Here is a 15728-nt window from a genome sequence, read left to right as displayed (position 1 = left end):
GCCTTGTTCAAAGATTTTGGTCCACTGTTGGACAGTCAACATATTGAAACAAGATGCCGCCCAAAAAGAAGAAGAGCGGGAAGAAGGGGAAGGGGAAGAAGAGCGGAAAGAAATCAGGACGTGCCAGCCCCTCCAAGTTCCAAGGGGAACCAGTGAATGAAAGCACTCGGGAATATTTTCTGGTTCAGATTCGTGATCTTGAAAACAGACTTACGAGGTAAGTCTACATATCAGTTCAGTTAGCTAGCTAGCTGATGATAGATAACTGTATAAAGTACGCGTTTGTGAAGGTATCGTAATGAAATTACACCATTTCATTGACTTTTCAGTGGAAGTGGATCTTCTTTCACGAATTTTCTACTGGGCGGTTATTACTGTCATCAATTTTTGATAAGCGTCTGTTCCTGGGCTGGTGGTTTTATTGATTTGTTTTGTTCTCAAAGCGTGATGAAATGGTGTAGTGTGTTTGGTTGTGGGTTGTTTTTGTGTTGTGTTGTGTGTGTGTGTGTGCGTGTGCGTGTGTGTGTGTGGTTTGTTTGTTTTTTGTTGTTTATCATTATGGAGGTATCATCACAGTCCGTTAGCAACAGTTTATGGTGGCATCTTTACAATCAGTCCTTTGGATTCAGTTCAGAATTTTAACACATATTACTTATTTGTCTTTTCCCACAGTAACTAACATTTTGAATGTATTTGTGCTAACATGAATGCACACACCACAATTTGTGAATGCAAACAGACATGCAGACACACAGACACACACACACACACACACACACACACACACACACACACACACACACACTTGTTTTCACACAGGATCAGAGTTTGACAAAATAACCGCAGTAGTGTCATGCTGCATTTCACAGATATCAGAAGAAGTGTGATGAATTGGAGGTGGCCAATGGGCAGTTCAATGACAAGTTCACTCAGATGGAGACAGACAAGAGGGAGGTGGTGGCCTTTTGGAAGAGACAGGTTGAATCCAAAAGTGAGTTCATGTGCATGCTATGTATGGTTTATTTTTGCTTTATGGAGTTTGGTAGGTGAGTGATAATACTGAGTATTACTGACTGTGTTGTTATTAATGAGAGATAAGGCAGAGAGATCACATGCTTGTGTTTATGTAAGTAAATGTTTCTGTATGTATGCAGGATTGTGTCTAAACATCTTCTATCATTTGCATATATACTTGCACATGTGTCAGTACACACACACACACACACACACACACACACACACACACACACACACACATATGCCAACAGACCTCCATAATTTATCAGAATAATCAAAATGGTTGTGGCTGTTTGACACATAAAGATGAAGAATGCACTTGGACATGTAACGGATGTACATTTATGTCACACATGTGCGTTTATATACACACACACACATGTTTACACTGATGCATACGTTTGTGCTCAGAGATACGCATACAATCACACACTGACAAACAACTGTCAATCACTTGGCATGCAATCAAAAATAATAACGAAACACATAATTATTAAAGGGAGTAAAGCACATAGTAATCCGAATACATAGTAATGTAGTTTGCCCCATATGGAGAACAAACTTCTTTTTCAGTAGCACCAATGTCATGGTGACTGTCATTCATTTCCAGCTAAGTAATCTCGCTGTTTGAAATATCAGACACTTTTGTTTCACACACTGCCTTAACTTTTCAGCGGACGAGATTGCTGACCTGAACGATCGGTACATTGGGCTCCAGCAGACGCGAGACAATGAGCGTGAGCAGTATGAGCTTCAGATCCAGCAGCAGCGAAACGAGTATCAGGAAATGAAAGACCAGCTCACATCAGAAAACATGATTCTTGGTAATGTACAGATTTGCATTTTTTTGCCCCCTCATTTATTAAATGCCTAAAGTAGTATTCCAAAAACAGATGTGATTTTGGAATTGTCCTGTGTGTTTTTGGTAGCATTTGTGTCTGTGGAGAGATCCATATGAACAGTTGTTGTGGGGATTTTTCTCTTTTTTTTAATAGCTGAAGATAACAATTAACAATCCTGGAGCATGATACTGTGGCATTGATTATATCTAGAGGAGAATGAGGCCAACGAAAAAGTTGATTCTAAAAACATTTTTTGTTTTTGTTTTTGGTTTCTTATCAGCTAAATTCACCCATGTCCAAAAAATCTTCTTTCTGCAAGCAGAAAAAAGACAACAACATTTTTTTAAAGGGGCTGAGGGAGGTCAGGGGACAAAGAAGCAAAGACCAGATGAAAATGAGAATATTCTTCTTGTATTTAATATGAAACACCTTCAAATAAAAAGATAAGTAAAGAAGCAAACGCCAGATGAAACAGTAACATTTTATAACAGTTAAATTTAAAAGAAATCCTCTATTCAACATAAATATTTCAAGTTGATTTCTTCTTTTTACCTCAGAATAAAAAAAAGTTTCACCTGCTGCCTTGTTGATCACAGTAAGCGCCAGTATGATAGTCAGTCGTGTCTGATCATGACCATCAGAACAACAGAGGAGGCAACTGCTTGTTCTGCTGGCTTTCCGGGCTTAAAATTTGAACAGAGCGGAGAGGCACTTGAGCGACAAGAAAACAAAGCTTTCCCTTTGGGTTGCAGGTGGCAAGCTGGCGTCACTGGAGGAGTTCAAGGTTCAGAAGGAAGACCTGATGGCCAAGTTTGCCATGATGGAGGAGGACCTGAAACAGAAGGACCAGGAGCACAAGGAAAACATCTACGCCTTGGAGAAGAAAGCCGTCATGGACAAAGACCGGTACGAACCTCTCCAGGGACACACCTGTCCCGACGCTTTTTCTCTCTCTCTCTCTCATTTACATTTGTATTTGTATTTGTATTTCTTTTTATCACAACAGATTTCTCTGTGTGAAATTCGGGCTGCTTTCCCCAGGGAGAGCGCGTCGCTATCCCACCGCGCCACCCATTTTTTTTGTATTTTTTCCTGCGTGCACTTTTATTTGTTTTTCCTATTGAAGTGGATTTTCCTACAGAATTTTGCCAGGAACAACCCCTTTGTTGCCGTGGGTTCTTTTACGTGCGCTAAGTACATGCTGCACACGGGACCTCAGTTTATCGTCTCATCTGAATGACTAGCATCCAGACCACCACTCAAGGTCTAGTGGAGGGGGAGAAAATATCGGCAGCTGAGCCGTGATTCGAACCAGCGCGCTCAAATTCTCTCGCTTCCTAGGCGGACGCGTTACCTCTAGGCCATCACTCCACATATATATGTATGAAGAGGGATGTGGAAGAATGGTGAAGACACTTATCTACAGATACAGTGCCCATAATGGTGCAGGTTTGAATCCAAGTTTCACCCTTTTCTTCTAAGATTTAGTAGGAAATCAAACTGAGTATCCATTCACTCGGACGAGACGATAAAGCGAGGACCCGTGTGCCTCATGCACTTGGCGCACTGGAAAAGAACCCATGGCAACATACATGTTGTCCTCTGGCAAAATTTTGTAGAAGAAATCCACTCTGATAGGTACACAAAAATGTATGTGCATGTACTTAAGGCCTGACCAGCACATTTGGATATGCTGCTGATCAGGCATCCGCCTAGCAGACATGATTCAGCGAACATGGATTTGTCTGAATGCTATGACATCTCCATGAAAAATTGAAACTGAAACTACATATACACATGACAGGCACATAAGCTGAGAAGTTAAAGCATTGGACTTTCTATATGATTATGAGGGTCCTGTTTTCAAATCTCAGTGGGTTTAGGTTTAGATTTTTCTGATCTTCCTGGTCAATAGATGTGCAGAACCTGCCAGTGCCTGATTCTCCTTTGTGTGTATTGCCTTACAGATAAAATGCACTTGTTAAAAGATCCTGTATTCCAGGGTTAGAATCAGTTTATCCTACTTTTAAGGTATAGGATAGTGTCAAACTATATGCAAACTTTTAGGGTGTGTAGTATCAAATTATTCTAGCTTTCATTAAGTGGTGTTGTTTCCACTGAACATTTCACTGAAATTTAAGCATATAATTGTAAATTCTTTCTGTGACATACTTGATCTTCTGGTCAGTTTTGCACCACACTTTTTCCCCTCTCCACTGCCACACACACTCATGTAGCATGTGCGAACACACACACTTACACACGCACACACATGCAAGCAGCTGGACCACCTATACTCGGTCCTCTCCCTGCTTCCTTCTGTGCTTGTGCAGTGTGTATCTATACTTGAATGCCGGACTTTGTGACTTCATTAAATGTTACTTACAAGTAAACGCCTCTTGTGATTTGTGTGATGTCATCACTAAGAAGATACAGCTACATATTACACTTTCCACTTTCTTCTTCTTCTTCTTCGTTCGTGGGCTGCAACCCCCACGTTCACTCGTATGCACTCGAGTGGGCTTTTACGTGTATGACCGTTTTTACCCCGCCATGTAGGCAGCCATACTCCGCTTTCGGGGGTGTGCATGCTGGGTATGTTCTTGTTTCCATAACCCACCGAACACTGACATGGATTACAGGATCTTTAACGTGCGCATTTGATCTTCTGCTTGCATATACACACGAAGGGGGTTCAGGCACTAGCAGGTCTGCACATGTGTTGACCTGGGAGATCATAAAATTCTCCACCCTTTACCCACCAGACGCCGTCACCATGATTCGAACCCGGGACCCTCAGATTGAAAGTCCAACGCTTTAACCACTCGGCTATTGCGCCCGTCACTTTCCACTTTCGATTTCACTGATATTCAAAGTCTAGTATCAACTTACCCTAGCTCTGCAGTCTAGATTCTAACCAGCTTGTGCAAGCTGAAGATCGATATTCAACACATCCTTGCTTTAAAGTCCAGTATCAAATTAAGCTTCAATGTCAAATGCTGTCTTATCCTAGTTTTTAACACTTATACTCCATGTGTGCAGCTAGTCTGACCTTCTTCCACCTGCTCAGCTATGCATGTGGGACCAAAAAAAATTGTGACTTGTGAATGCAAGCGTCAAATTTGGTAGAATCCTCATCATCACTTTAGTAGTTCATGACCCAGTCATGAACCCTGGGACGCTTGTTAGGCTGTGAAACATTGCACACTGTGGGCGTTTCTCCATGATGATTCACAGTCAATCGATATACAAAGATTCAATGCAGAAGCAAACGGTGCTGACGTGGCATGTGAACACACTATCTGAGAGTTAGCTTATGTTACCAAAACCAAACAGATCGCAGAAATAGCCGAATGAGAATACTCCATTCCAGCTCAGTGCTCAATTTTTAATTGATTTGCAAACAGATATGTATGGATTTATGAGTATACTTGTTAGTGGGGTGATGTGTGTTAAGGTGTACAGTACCAACCTATTGCAGTTTTTTTTTTTTTTAACTCAAAATTCTTACCGCTGAAAGTCTTCACTGAAAATTTTTCCCCAGGCTGAAGAAAGAGATGATCCTGCGCGTCAACCAGGTGGCGGCCGAGTTCCGGAAGGTCTCCAACAAGCAGATGGCAGAGACCACCAAGAGAACCATCCGCGAGAACGTCTCCATCAACGCCCAGCTGGCGAAGATGTCGGACAAGACCATGGAGCTGATTCAGGAGAACGATGAGCTGAAGCAGAAGGAGAAGAAGCAGCGGCAGCAGATTGAACTGCTGGAGGCCAATGAGAAGGAGTTCGCCAAGAAAAACCACAGCAGTCAAAAGGTGAGAGGTCAATCATTTGTATTTTTTGTATCTGTATTTCTTTTTATCACAACAGATTTCTCTGTGTGTAATTCAGGCTGCTCTCCCCAGGGAGAGCGCGTCGCTACACTGCAGCACCGCCCTTTTTTTTTTTTTTTTTTTCCTGCCTGCAGTTTTATTTGTTTTTCCTATTGAAGTGGATTTTTCTTCCGAATTTTGCCAGGAACAATCCTTTTATTGCCATGGGTTCTTTTATGTGCGCTAAGTGCATGCTGCACACAGGTCCTTGGTTTTTCCTATCAAAGTGGATTTTTCTTCGGAATTTTGCCAGGAACAATCCTTTTATTGCCATGGGTTCTTTTATGTGCGCTAAGTGCATGCTGCACACAGGTCCTTGGTTTATCGTCTCATCCGAATGGCTAGCGTCCAGACCACCACTCAAGGTCCAGTGGAGGGGGAGAAAATATTGGCGGATGAGCCGTGATTCGAACCAGTGCGCTCATATTCTCTGGCTTCCTAGGCGGATGCGTTACCTCTTGGCCATCACTCCATTAACACCCAGATCATCACTTAAGGTCTAATGAAGGGAGGGGTGGAGTAAAAATCCTGGTTCGTGTTTGTATGTGCTTCAAATCAGTGGACACTCTCTTCCTGGTTAGGCGCACTACCACTGTGTAACTGCTCCACACAATGAATGGTAAGTGTTTGGTACCTGTCTAGTTTTTAGACATATTGCTTTGTGCGCTGTCACCTTTAGATTTCTGATTTTAGAGTGTGTGTGCATGGTAAACCTGAAAAATAAATCAGATTTCTGATTTTAGAGTGTATATGCATGGTAAACCTGAAAAATAAATCAGATTTCTGATTTTAGAGTGTATGTGCATGGTAAACCTGAAAAATAAATCAGATTTCTGATTTTAGAGTGTATATGCATGGTAAACCTGAAAAATAAATGAGTAATGTTTTAATAGTGTTCATGTACATAATGTACATGTAATAAGTGTATTTCTTTCTGATTTTTGTTTTTGTTGTTGTTGTTGTTTTTGTGGGTTTTTTTAATGAGTAAGATTTAGTGCTGTATAAATATCAAATACTTTTTTTTTTTTCAAGTATCCACTTGTACATGCATTCTTGATCACAGAAGGAAGGTGGCAGAATGGTTAAGATGCCAAGACAGCGTCTGTGAAGGTGTGGGTTTGAATCTTGGTCTCATCCTTTCTCCCGAGTTTGACTAGAAAATCAAACTGAGCGTCTAATCATTCATATGAAACGATAAACGGGGGTTCCTTGTGCAGCACTGACAAAGAACCCATATCAACATTAGTGCTATCCTCTGGCAAAATTCTGAAGATAAATTCCACTGTGATAGCTACACAAATATACACATGCACTGAAAGCCTAACTAGTGCATAGGGTTGTGCTGCTGGTCAGGCATCTGCCTAGCAGATGTGGTGTAGCGTATATGGATTTGTCCGAATGCAGTGACACCTACTTGAGAAACTTAAAATTCATGATTACATGTGTGTGTGTGTGTGTGTGTGTGTGTGTGTGTGTGTGTGTGTGCAGATCATCCGAATGTTGACGGAGAAGTGTCGAAACCAGGAGGAGATCATCGCTGATCTAGAACTGCGAGAGCAGGAACACCAGGAGCTGGAGGCAGAGTCAGAGTTGCTACGGCAACAGATCAACTCCACCAGGTAAGCCATACAACCAGTCCCATTTTTGCACGTGCTGAGTGTCCCTGATGCATCAACACATTTCACACTGAAATGATGAACATTCTCTACAGGTAAACATGAACATTCTTGCAAAACAGATAATAAAAAAAAAAATTACTATGAAATATTTGAAATCAACAGCAGTAGAATGATATTCTTGACAGGTAGACATGAACAGTCCTGCAAAACAGAAAAAAAACCCAACACATGTAATGTTTGATCTCAACAGCAGTATATTGATGGAGAATGAAGATAAGCCAAAATTCCAAAATTTGCTGCAATAAAATTCCAACATAAAAAAAAACTCAGATCAAAGTCTTCAAGACAACTTTCTCTCACTCAGTTGTATCCTCTGTTATTCGCAGGGACAAAACTTGAGATGCTGTCTTGACACAGAATTGATTGATTGATTGATTGATATGGATATATATATATAGCGCCTATCCTCGGTCGGAGACCAAGCTCTAAGTGCCTTACAAATGAGGGGTCATTTGCACAACAGGCTGCCTACCTGGGTAGAGCCGAGTGATGGCTGCCACTGGGCGCTCATCATTCGTTTCCTGTGTCATTCAATCAGATTTCAGGCACGCACACATACACACTCAGACAAACATGTAACATTTTACGTGTATGACTGTTTTATTTACCCCGCCATGTAGGCAGCCATACTCCATTTTTGGGGGTGTGCATGCTGGGTATGTTCTTGTTTCCATAACCCACCAAACACTGACATAGATTACAGGATCTTTAACATGTGTATTTGATCTTCAGCGTGCGTATACACACGAAGGAGGTCCAGGCACTAGCAGGTCTGCACATATGTTGACCTGAGAGATCGGAAAAATCTCCACCCTTTACCCACCAGGCGCCGTCAATGAAATTCAAACCTGAGACCCTCAGATTGAAAATCCAACACTTTAACCATTCGGCTATTGCACTCGACTCATGACAATCACTCAACACTGTCGTATCCCCCATCACTCAACAGGGATGAAATACAGACACTGGCTCGGGAGAACGAGCAGCTGGATGACAAGCTGTCTGTGACAGTGAAGGACCGAGACACAGAGCGCAGCCACAAGCGGAAGGTGGAGAGAATCATGGCCAGGGCAGCTGAATCTCTCCGAACAGCCCTCAGGGTGAGAAGGCCGATTTGTTTGTGTTCACCACACTAGACTGTTCAACAGGTTGGGGGTGTGTGTGTGTGTGCAAAGGGTGCTGGGTTTTTTTGTTCATAGTGAAAATGATGTGCGATAAATCAGATTTCTTTAAGGCAGATTTGTTCACTCTGTTCAGACTTGTTCACGCTTCCTTTTTTGAGGAAGTGTCTGGGTTTGTTCCAATGTACCTTTTATTTACCTGTGTGCTAGCTGAATCGGTAGCGTAAGCAGCACTGACTTGAAGTTGTGTACCTTGTGAATGGAGAGAGTTACCACTCTTTACTATTTGTTAACCATTTCATCTCCTGTTAATTTCCAGTTGAAAAACCACCGAGGCAACCATGTGTTTGTTCTGTATTGTCCATCTGTTCTGTGTGGCTTGTTCAGGATTAAAGAGGCTATGCCAGTCTTGAATAAAAGCTAATTTGTGTTTGCACATTTCTTCTGTCTTTGCTGCTGTGTGCACATGTCAAATGATCAGTATAAGGACAGGCCCGGCGCTTCCTTCTTCGAGGAAGTGTCTGGGTTTGTTCCAATGTACCTTTTATTTACCTGTGTGCTAGCTGAATTGGCATAAGCAGCACTGACTTGAAGTTGTGTACCTTGTGAATGGAGAGAGTTACCACTCTTTACTATTTGTTAATTTGTTCACTCTAGATTGTTCTACAGGTTGGGTGTGTGCTAGGGGTGCTGTCTGATCAAAAATGGTGAAAGTGATGGATGATAAATCAGATTTCTTTAAGGCAGATTTGTTCACTCTAGAGTCTTCTACAGGTTGGGTGTGTGCAAGTTTGTAACTGATTTTCAGTTTCAGTTTCTCAAGAAGGCATCACTGCATTCAGACAAAATCTCTAACTCCTTGGCTATCACACCTGGTTAGGATTACATCTAATTCCTGTTGCTCAGAAAATGTCTCAGATTTGAACCCAGGACCCTCAGACTGAAAGTCCAATGCTGTAATCACTCATCCATCACACCTGGTCAGAAGCACATCTGAGATTCGAACCCAAGACCCTCATTGAAAGTCCAGTGCTGTGACCACTTGGCTGTTGCACTGGTCAGGAACACATCTGTTCCTCGTTCTTTAGAAAACATGAGATTCAAACCCAAGACCCTCAGATTGAGACTCTAATGCTAACCACTCAGCTAGAGTCCAACACTCTAACCCTCAGCTATCACACCTGGTCAGGAATACATCTGCTCCTCATACCTCAGAAAATATCCAAGATTTGAACCCAGGAACCTCAGATTGAGAGTCCAACACTCAGCTGTCACACCTGGTCAGAAACACATCTGAGATTCAAACCCAGGGCCCTCAGATTGAAAGTCCAAACCTCTAACCACTCAGCTATCACACTGGTTAGGAACACATCTGTTTCTCCTTCCTCAGAAAACATCCGAGATTTGAACCCAGGACCCTCAGATTGAGAGTCAAATGCTGTGGTCACTCAGCTATCGCAATGGTCAGGAACACTTCTGAGATTCAAACCCAGGACCCTGAGATTGAAAGTCCGGTGCTCTGATCACTTGGCTATCACACCTGGTCATAAACACGTCTGTTCCTCAGAAAACTTCTGAGGTTTGAACCGAGGACACTCAGATTGAAAGTCCAGTGTCCTAACCACTCAGCAATCACACCTGGTCAGGAACATGTCTGGGATTCGAACCCAGGACCCTCAGATTGAAAATCCAAATGCTCTGATCACTCCGCTATCCTACCTGGTCAGGAACACGTCTGTTCCTCGTTCCTCAGGAAACGTCTGAGATTTGAACCCAGGACCCTCAGATTGAAATGCTCTTCACTTGACTATCGTCCTAGTTAGGAACACATCTAATTCCTGTCACTCAGAAAATGTCAGATTCAAACCCAGGACCCTCAGATTGAAAGTGAAATGCTCTACCCACTGGGCTGTCACTCTGGTCAGGAACACATCAGAGATTCAAACCCAGGACCCTCAGATTGAAACTCGAAATGCTCTAACCACTCAGCTATCACACCTGGTCGGGAACACATCTGAGCTTCAAACCCAGGACCCTCAGATTGAAACTCCAAAACGCTCTCTCTAAACCAATTCAGCTGTCACACACCTGGTCAGTAAAACATGTCTCTGTTCCTCGTTCCTCAGAAAACATCCCCAGAGGACGGGGAAGAGGAGGGGGAGGAGGGCAGGGAGGACGGAGAGGGGCTGAACGACATCGAGCGTCGTGACCACATGCTGGAGCAGCTGCTGGTTCTCCTCAACTCTGCGGCCGCCGTGGGTCTGGGTCCTGACCCCGGGGACCTGGGCAAGCAGTTCGAGGAGACGCCGCAACGCATCACCCGCCTGCCGGGCAGCGGCAAGGGCATCCGCAAAGGGTGGGTTGTGCTGGGCTGGGTTTTTTTGTGTGTTTTGTTTTGTTTTTTAAATTTCATGTGTGTCTGAACTCAGCAAGTCTATGTAATTACATTCCCTCAGTCGCTGTGTTGTCCATGAATGTGTGTGTGTGTGTGTGTGTGTGTTTGGTTGTGTGTGTGTGGTAATTTTTAATGTTGGGAATTTTCTCCTCATCACATGCAAGTAGCAAAGGAACTAAACTTAACAGGGTGATAGGTATGCATAACACCTTTCCATTGATGATGACAAGGTAAGAGAATAAAAATGGTTATACATGTAAAAGCCAGCTTGTTCAGACAAGCGAATGTTGGCAGTTGGGTTCCACAAATGGAGAAGAAGAAAAATATCAGAAGACAATACTTTCCTTTTTCTTTAGGTGTACATTCATCACTTCAAGACATGTATCATCTTGTTGGAAGGAAGGTGGCAGAATGGTTAAAACGCTTACCTGCCGATACAGTGTTCATGAAGGTCTGGGATCGATTCCAGCTCTCGCCATTTCTCTCAAGTTTGACTGGAAAATCATTCAGTTGAGATGATAAATGGGGGTCCTGTGTGAAGCGCACACTTGGCGCGCTGAACAAGCACCCATGGCAACAAAAGTGTTGTCCTGTAGCGAAAATCTGTAGAAGAAATCCACTCTGACAGGCACTCAAATACATAAGCATGCACCAAGATCCTGTAATCCATGTCAGCATTGGGTGGGTTATGGAAACAAGAACACACCCAGCATGCACACCCCTGAAAGCAGAGTATGGCTGCCTGCATGGTGGGTTAAAAACAGTCATACATGTAAAAGCCCACTTGTGTATATACGAGTGAATGTGGGAGTTGCAGCAGAAGATAAGCATGCACCAAAGGCCTGACTAAGTGTGCTGGGGTTCTGCTGCTGATCAGGCATCAGCCCGGCAGAAGATGTGGTGTAAGGTATATGGATTTATCCAAACGCAGCGACGCCTCCTTGTGGAACTGACACGGAAACGGAAACTTGCAGGGACTTGCCGATGTCACCGATGGCCAAGGGAGGCACGTTGCCCCACTACAGCCTGGGGGACCTGGGTTTGATCCCCCGCCCCAAGCAGAACATCCCCACGTTCCTGGAGCGCACGCAGACCCTGTCGGCCACCACCCGGCTGGGAGGTCTGCGCAAAGTGCTCACCCGATCTGTGGCCTCTCAGACCGTCAGCGCTCCCAAGGTCAGTGTGTGTGTGTGTGTGTGGGAGGGGTGTGGGGGCTGACATGGGGTAGGGGTGTGTTGTGTGTGGGTGTTGCGTATGTGTGTTCAAGTGTTTGGGTGTGTGTTGTATGCGCATGCTGTGTGGGGTGTTTTGTGCACATGTGGAAGGGGAGAGGTATGTGTATTGCATGTTGTTTGTGTTGTGTGGGTGTGTGACTTGACTTGACTCGACTTCATTTATTGCCATAAAATCCCAAAGGATTAATAGACACAACAAAGAACAAAAGGAACAAAGAAATAAACGGTCATCTAATATGCATGCACTGAAATACAGAGTTGGCGAGTGTTTTTTGACAGTCATCGCAGGTGAATAAATCACTTGGTTTTAGGATATTGTTTTGTATTTTTCTAGAGATCACATTTGATTGATGATTATACTGCTGTATAGTTGTGATTAGATGGTTTTGCAAATTATGAAATAAGATACACGTGTCTAAGAAATGTAATTCATCTTCAACTTCACATATATCACATAACCTCTCTTCTCTGGGAATGTTGTGTGTGTGTGTGTGTTGTGTGTGGATGGGGTGTATGTGTGTGTATTCAAGTGTTTGTGCATGATGTGTGTGTGCATGAGGAAGGGGAGGGGAGAGGTATGTGTTGTGTGTGGGAGGGTGGGGTGGAGTGGAGGTTGGTATGTGTGTGTGTTGTATGTGGTGTGCGAGTACACATGTGTGTATGTACATGTGCAGTTGTGTTTGCATATGTATGTGAATGATTGTGTGTGTGATTGTGTGCGAGTGTGCATGTGTGTGTGTGTGCATGCTGTGCGTGAAAGCAAGCATGTGTGTTTGCCTCACTCAGACCATCATTACTCCAAAGGTCAGTGTGTGTGAAGGGGGAGGAGGGGTGTTATGCAACTCTGTGTGTATGTGTGAGAGAGAGATAAACAGAGAGAGAGGGGGGAGAGAGACACAGAGAGAGAGAGAGAGTACATGTATGTGTGTTCATCCACACGAAACCTCTTGTTCTCAAGTGCTCCACATTAACAATGGTCTGTGTGGAGGGAGAGAAAGAGAGAGAGAGAGAGTACATATGTGTTTATACGTACAACTCTTGTTCTCACATGCTCCACGTTAACAACCGGTCTGTGTGGAGAGAGAGAGAGACAGAGAAAGAGAGAGAGAGTACATATATTATGTGTGTATATCCGTACGACACCTCTTGTTCTCAAGTGCTCCATATTAACAACAGTCTGTGTGGAGAGAGAAAGAGATAGAGAGAGAGTGAGAGTGAGTACATATATGTATGATTATCCGTACGACAACTCCTGTTCTCAAGCGCTCCATGTAACATCAACAACGGTCTGTGTGGTCAGGCTCTGTTCTACGCTGACCAGCTGCTGAGCCGCGCCCCCCAGTCCACCCAGGAGACGGTGATGAGGGACATGCACCAGAGCCAGGCCCCCAAGTCCTCCCCGCCCCTTGGACCCATCAGCTCCAAGCAGCTTCTACCCTCCGTGCACTGAACACGCTAAGACCAGGTTCCACACACTCTGGACACTGCTGCTGTTGCCACACCGCGCTGACTTTGGCAGGGACGTTGTTGAATCTTTGATGGAAATGTTTTGTTGTCAGAGGCTGCCTGCGTGCGTAAGCCATCTTAGCGGCCCTTTTTCATCAGTTTGCGTTACCCGTTCAACCTCCTGGGGAGCTTACAGCCTTGGCAACCTTCCATACCGTATTGATGCAGGGAAAAAAAGTGCAGAAAATATTCTGTTGTCCCTTCAAATTTACGTGTGGACACATCTGTAAAGAACTGTAGAAGTAAGTTCCCTTTCTTTGCAATTTATGCATATGTAGGAACCTGAAAAATATTTTAATGAGTCAAATTTAGACAAGAGAGCAATGCTCAGCCAAAGGGCTCATTTTCGTCCAAGAAGAAGAATTAAAAGAATTTTTTAAAGTCTGCGCCAAAGACTTAGGACAGTTCTCAATGCTAAGCAAACTTTGCTGCGCTGCTGAGATCGCTTATGCAACCCAGCCCTGGTTTTCATCAGCTTGTTTTAGAGTCTGGCCGTTCACATGTGCACGAAATGCATCCTAATTTGAAAATAAATCATGTCTGGGAAAGAGTCTACCGGTTTTTCATGCTGCTCGGTATTTTAGTGAGATAGTGTCTGAAAGTTCACATGTGCATGAAACATGTGCATGCTTCCTAATTTTGAACATGAATTACATGGCAATAGAAGATTCTGTTTAAAGACTTTTAATTTGGCTGAGTAATTTAGCATGAGAGAAAACACTACATCATTGCCAGATATACAAGAAAGCGAATGCTGTCCTCAGGTATTTATACACCTGTGTGTTCTGCTGTCACAGTAAGAAGGGCATGCTCACACTGAGGATTTCTATTTTCTGGAAAGATTCAAATTGTAGGTACAGTTTAAGAACTGAACAAGTAAGATACAAATTGTAGGTATGGTTTAAGAACTGAACAAGTAAGATACAAATTGTAGGTATGGTTTAAGAGCTGAACAAGTAAGATACAAATTGTAGGTATGGTTTAAGAGCTGAACAAGATAGATACAAAATGTAGGTATGGTTTAAGAGCTGAACACGTAACAGTGAAAACAGTCCTCTGAGAAAAAAGAAAAAAACAAAAACAAAAAAAAAACTTCAATCATCATGACCTGATGATGTGGAAAACAGAAGGGGAACCAGTCAAGCTGCGAGCCATTTTGGGAAATGGTGGCCTGGAAAGAGAGGAAGATTTTAGAAATTTGGCTTACTGAAGACTTGTTTTCCACACTATTTCTTCAGTAGGTCTTTTCGATTTTGGAAGTTTTTGTTTTGTAAAGCATCACTGAGCAATGGACTGAATGTTTACCTCACATGTAAGAAAAAATTGAATGTGTATGATTTCATCAAGATTGCCAAGATTTATTTATTCTTTTTATTTTATTTTATTTTTTTGGTGTGTTGGTCTGCCAGATATTTAAGTGAAACTGTGATATTTTTCATATGTTGTCAAACAACACTGCAGTATCTTACTTTTGGGTGTACTGTTTTGAACATAGTGCACATATGCATGAAATGATCAGTATAAAAATAAAGAAACTGTTCCTTCCTCAGTGCATTTGACATTTCACACTTTCTCTTATAAGAAATGTTTACAAGATGGCATATAGTTTTGTCATCAGTACACAAGGTTCTTAGTAGTTAATTCATCTTATAGCTCAGTTCCTCAAAACAAAACAAACAAAAAAAGAAAAGAAAAAAAAAAGGACATTCACAAACATCAAATCCAACAGAATATTTTTGTTCATGTACTGTGTAACCAATTGTGCAAACTCACCCTGAATTATTTCATCAAGTGCTTTTCACAGATGCAGTTTTACTTTTGAATGATTCCATCTCTGCTTTCACAGCATTTACTTTCTTCATTTTTCAAATTTTTATTTTTGGTGTATCACAGGCTGTCTGAAGTTTTGTAAAGAGTTCACTGATGGAATGTTTCTTCACAAATTTTATACATATGGTCACATTTTAGAAATAAGACAATATGATTATTCATTTTCCTCTTTTTTACAAAAAACATATGTTGTGTAAATAAATGTGAAAAAAAGAAGTCATGCGGCTTTGGTTT

At 42.6% G+C, this 15728-nt stretch overlaps 1 protein-coding gene across 1 annotated transcript; it reads left to right on the top strand.

Moving 5' to 3' along the window:
* The first annotated feature begins 51 nt into the window (after positions 1-51).
* LOC143275850 (cilia- and flagella-associated protein 157-like) lies at positions 52-15714 on the top strand. The gene is made up of 10 exons (XM_076580141.1): positions 52-217; positions 870-991; positions 1692-1841; positions 2612-2765; positions 5404-5671; positions 7217-7347; positions 8357-8507; positions 10655-10884; positions 11898-12099; positions 13459-15714. The coding sequence occupies exons 1-10, from the start codon at positions 54-56 to the stop codon at positions 13606-13608; spliced, it is 1722 nt and encodes a 573-aa protein (XP_076436256.1). The 5' UTR covers positions 52-53; the 3' UTR covers positions 13609-15714.
* The last annotated feature ends 14 nt before the right edge of the window (positions 15715-15728 follow it).

The sequence above is a fragment of the Babylonia areolata genome, chromosome 31 (assembly GCF_041734735.1).
Source record: "Babylonia areolata isolate BAREFJ2019XMU chromosome 31, ASM4173473v1, whole genome shotgun sequence".
Taxonomy (NCBI): domain Eukaryota; kingdom Metazoa; phylum Mollusca; class Gastropoda; order Neogastropoda; family Buccinidae; genus Babylonia; species Babylonia areolata.
This window is presented reverse-complemented; position numbering and strand designations above follow the sequence as displayed.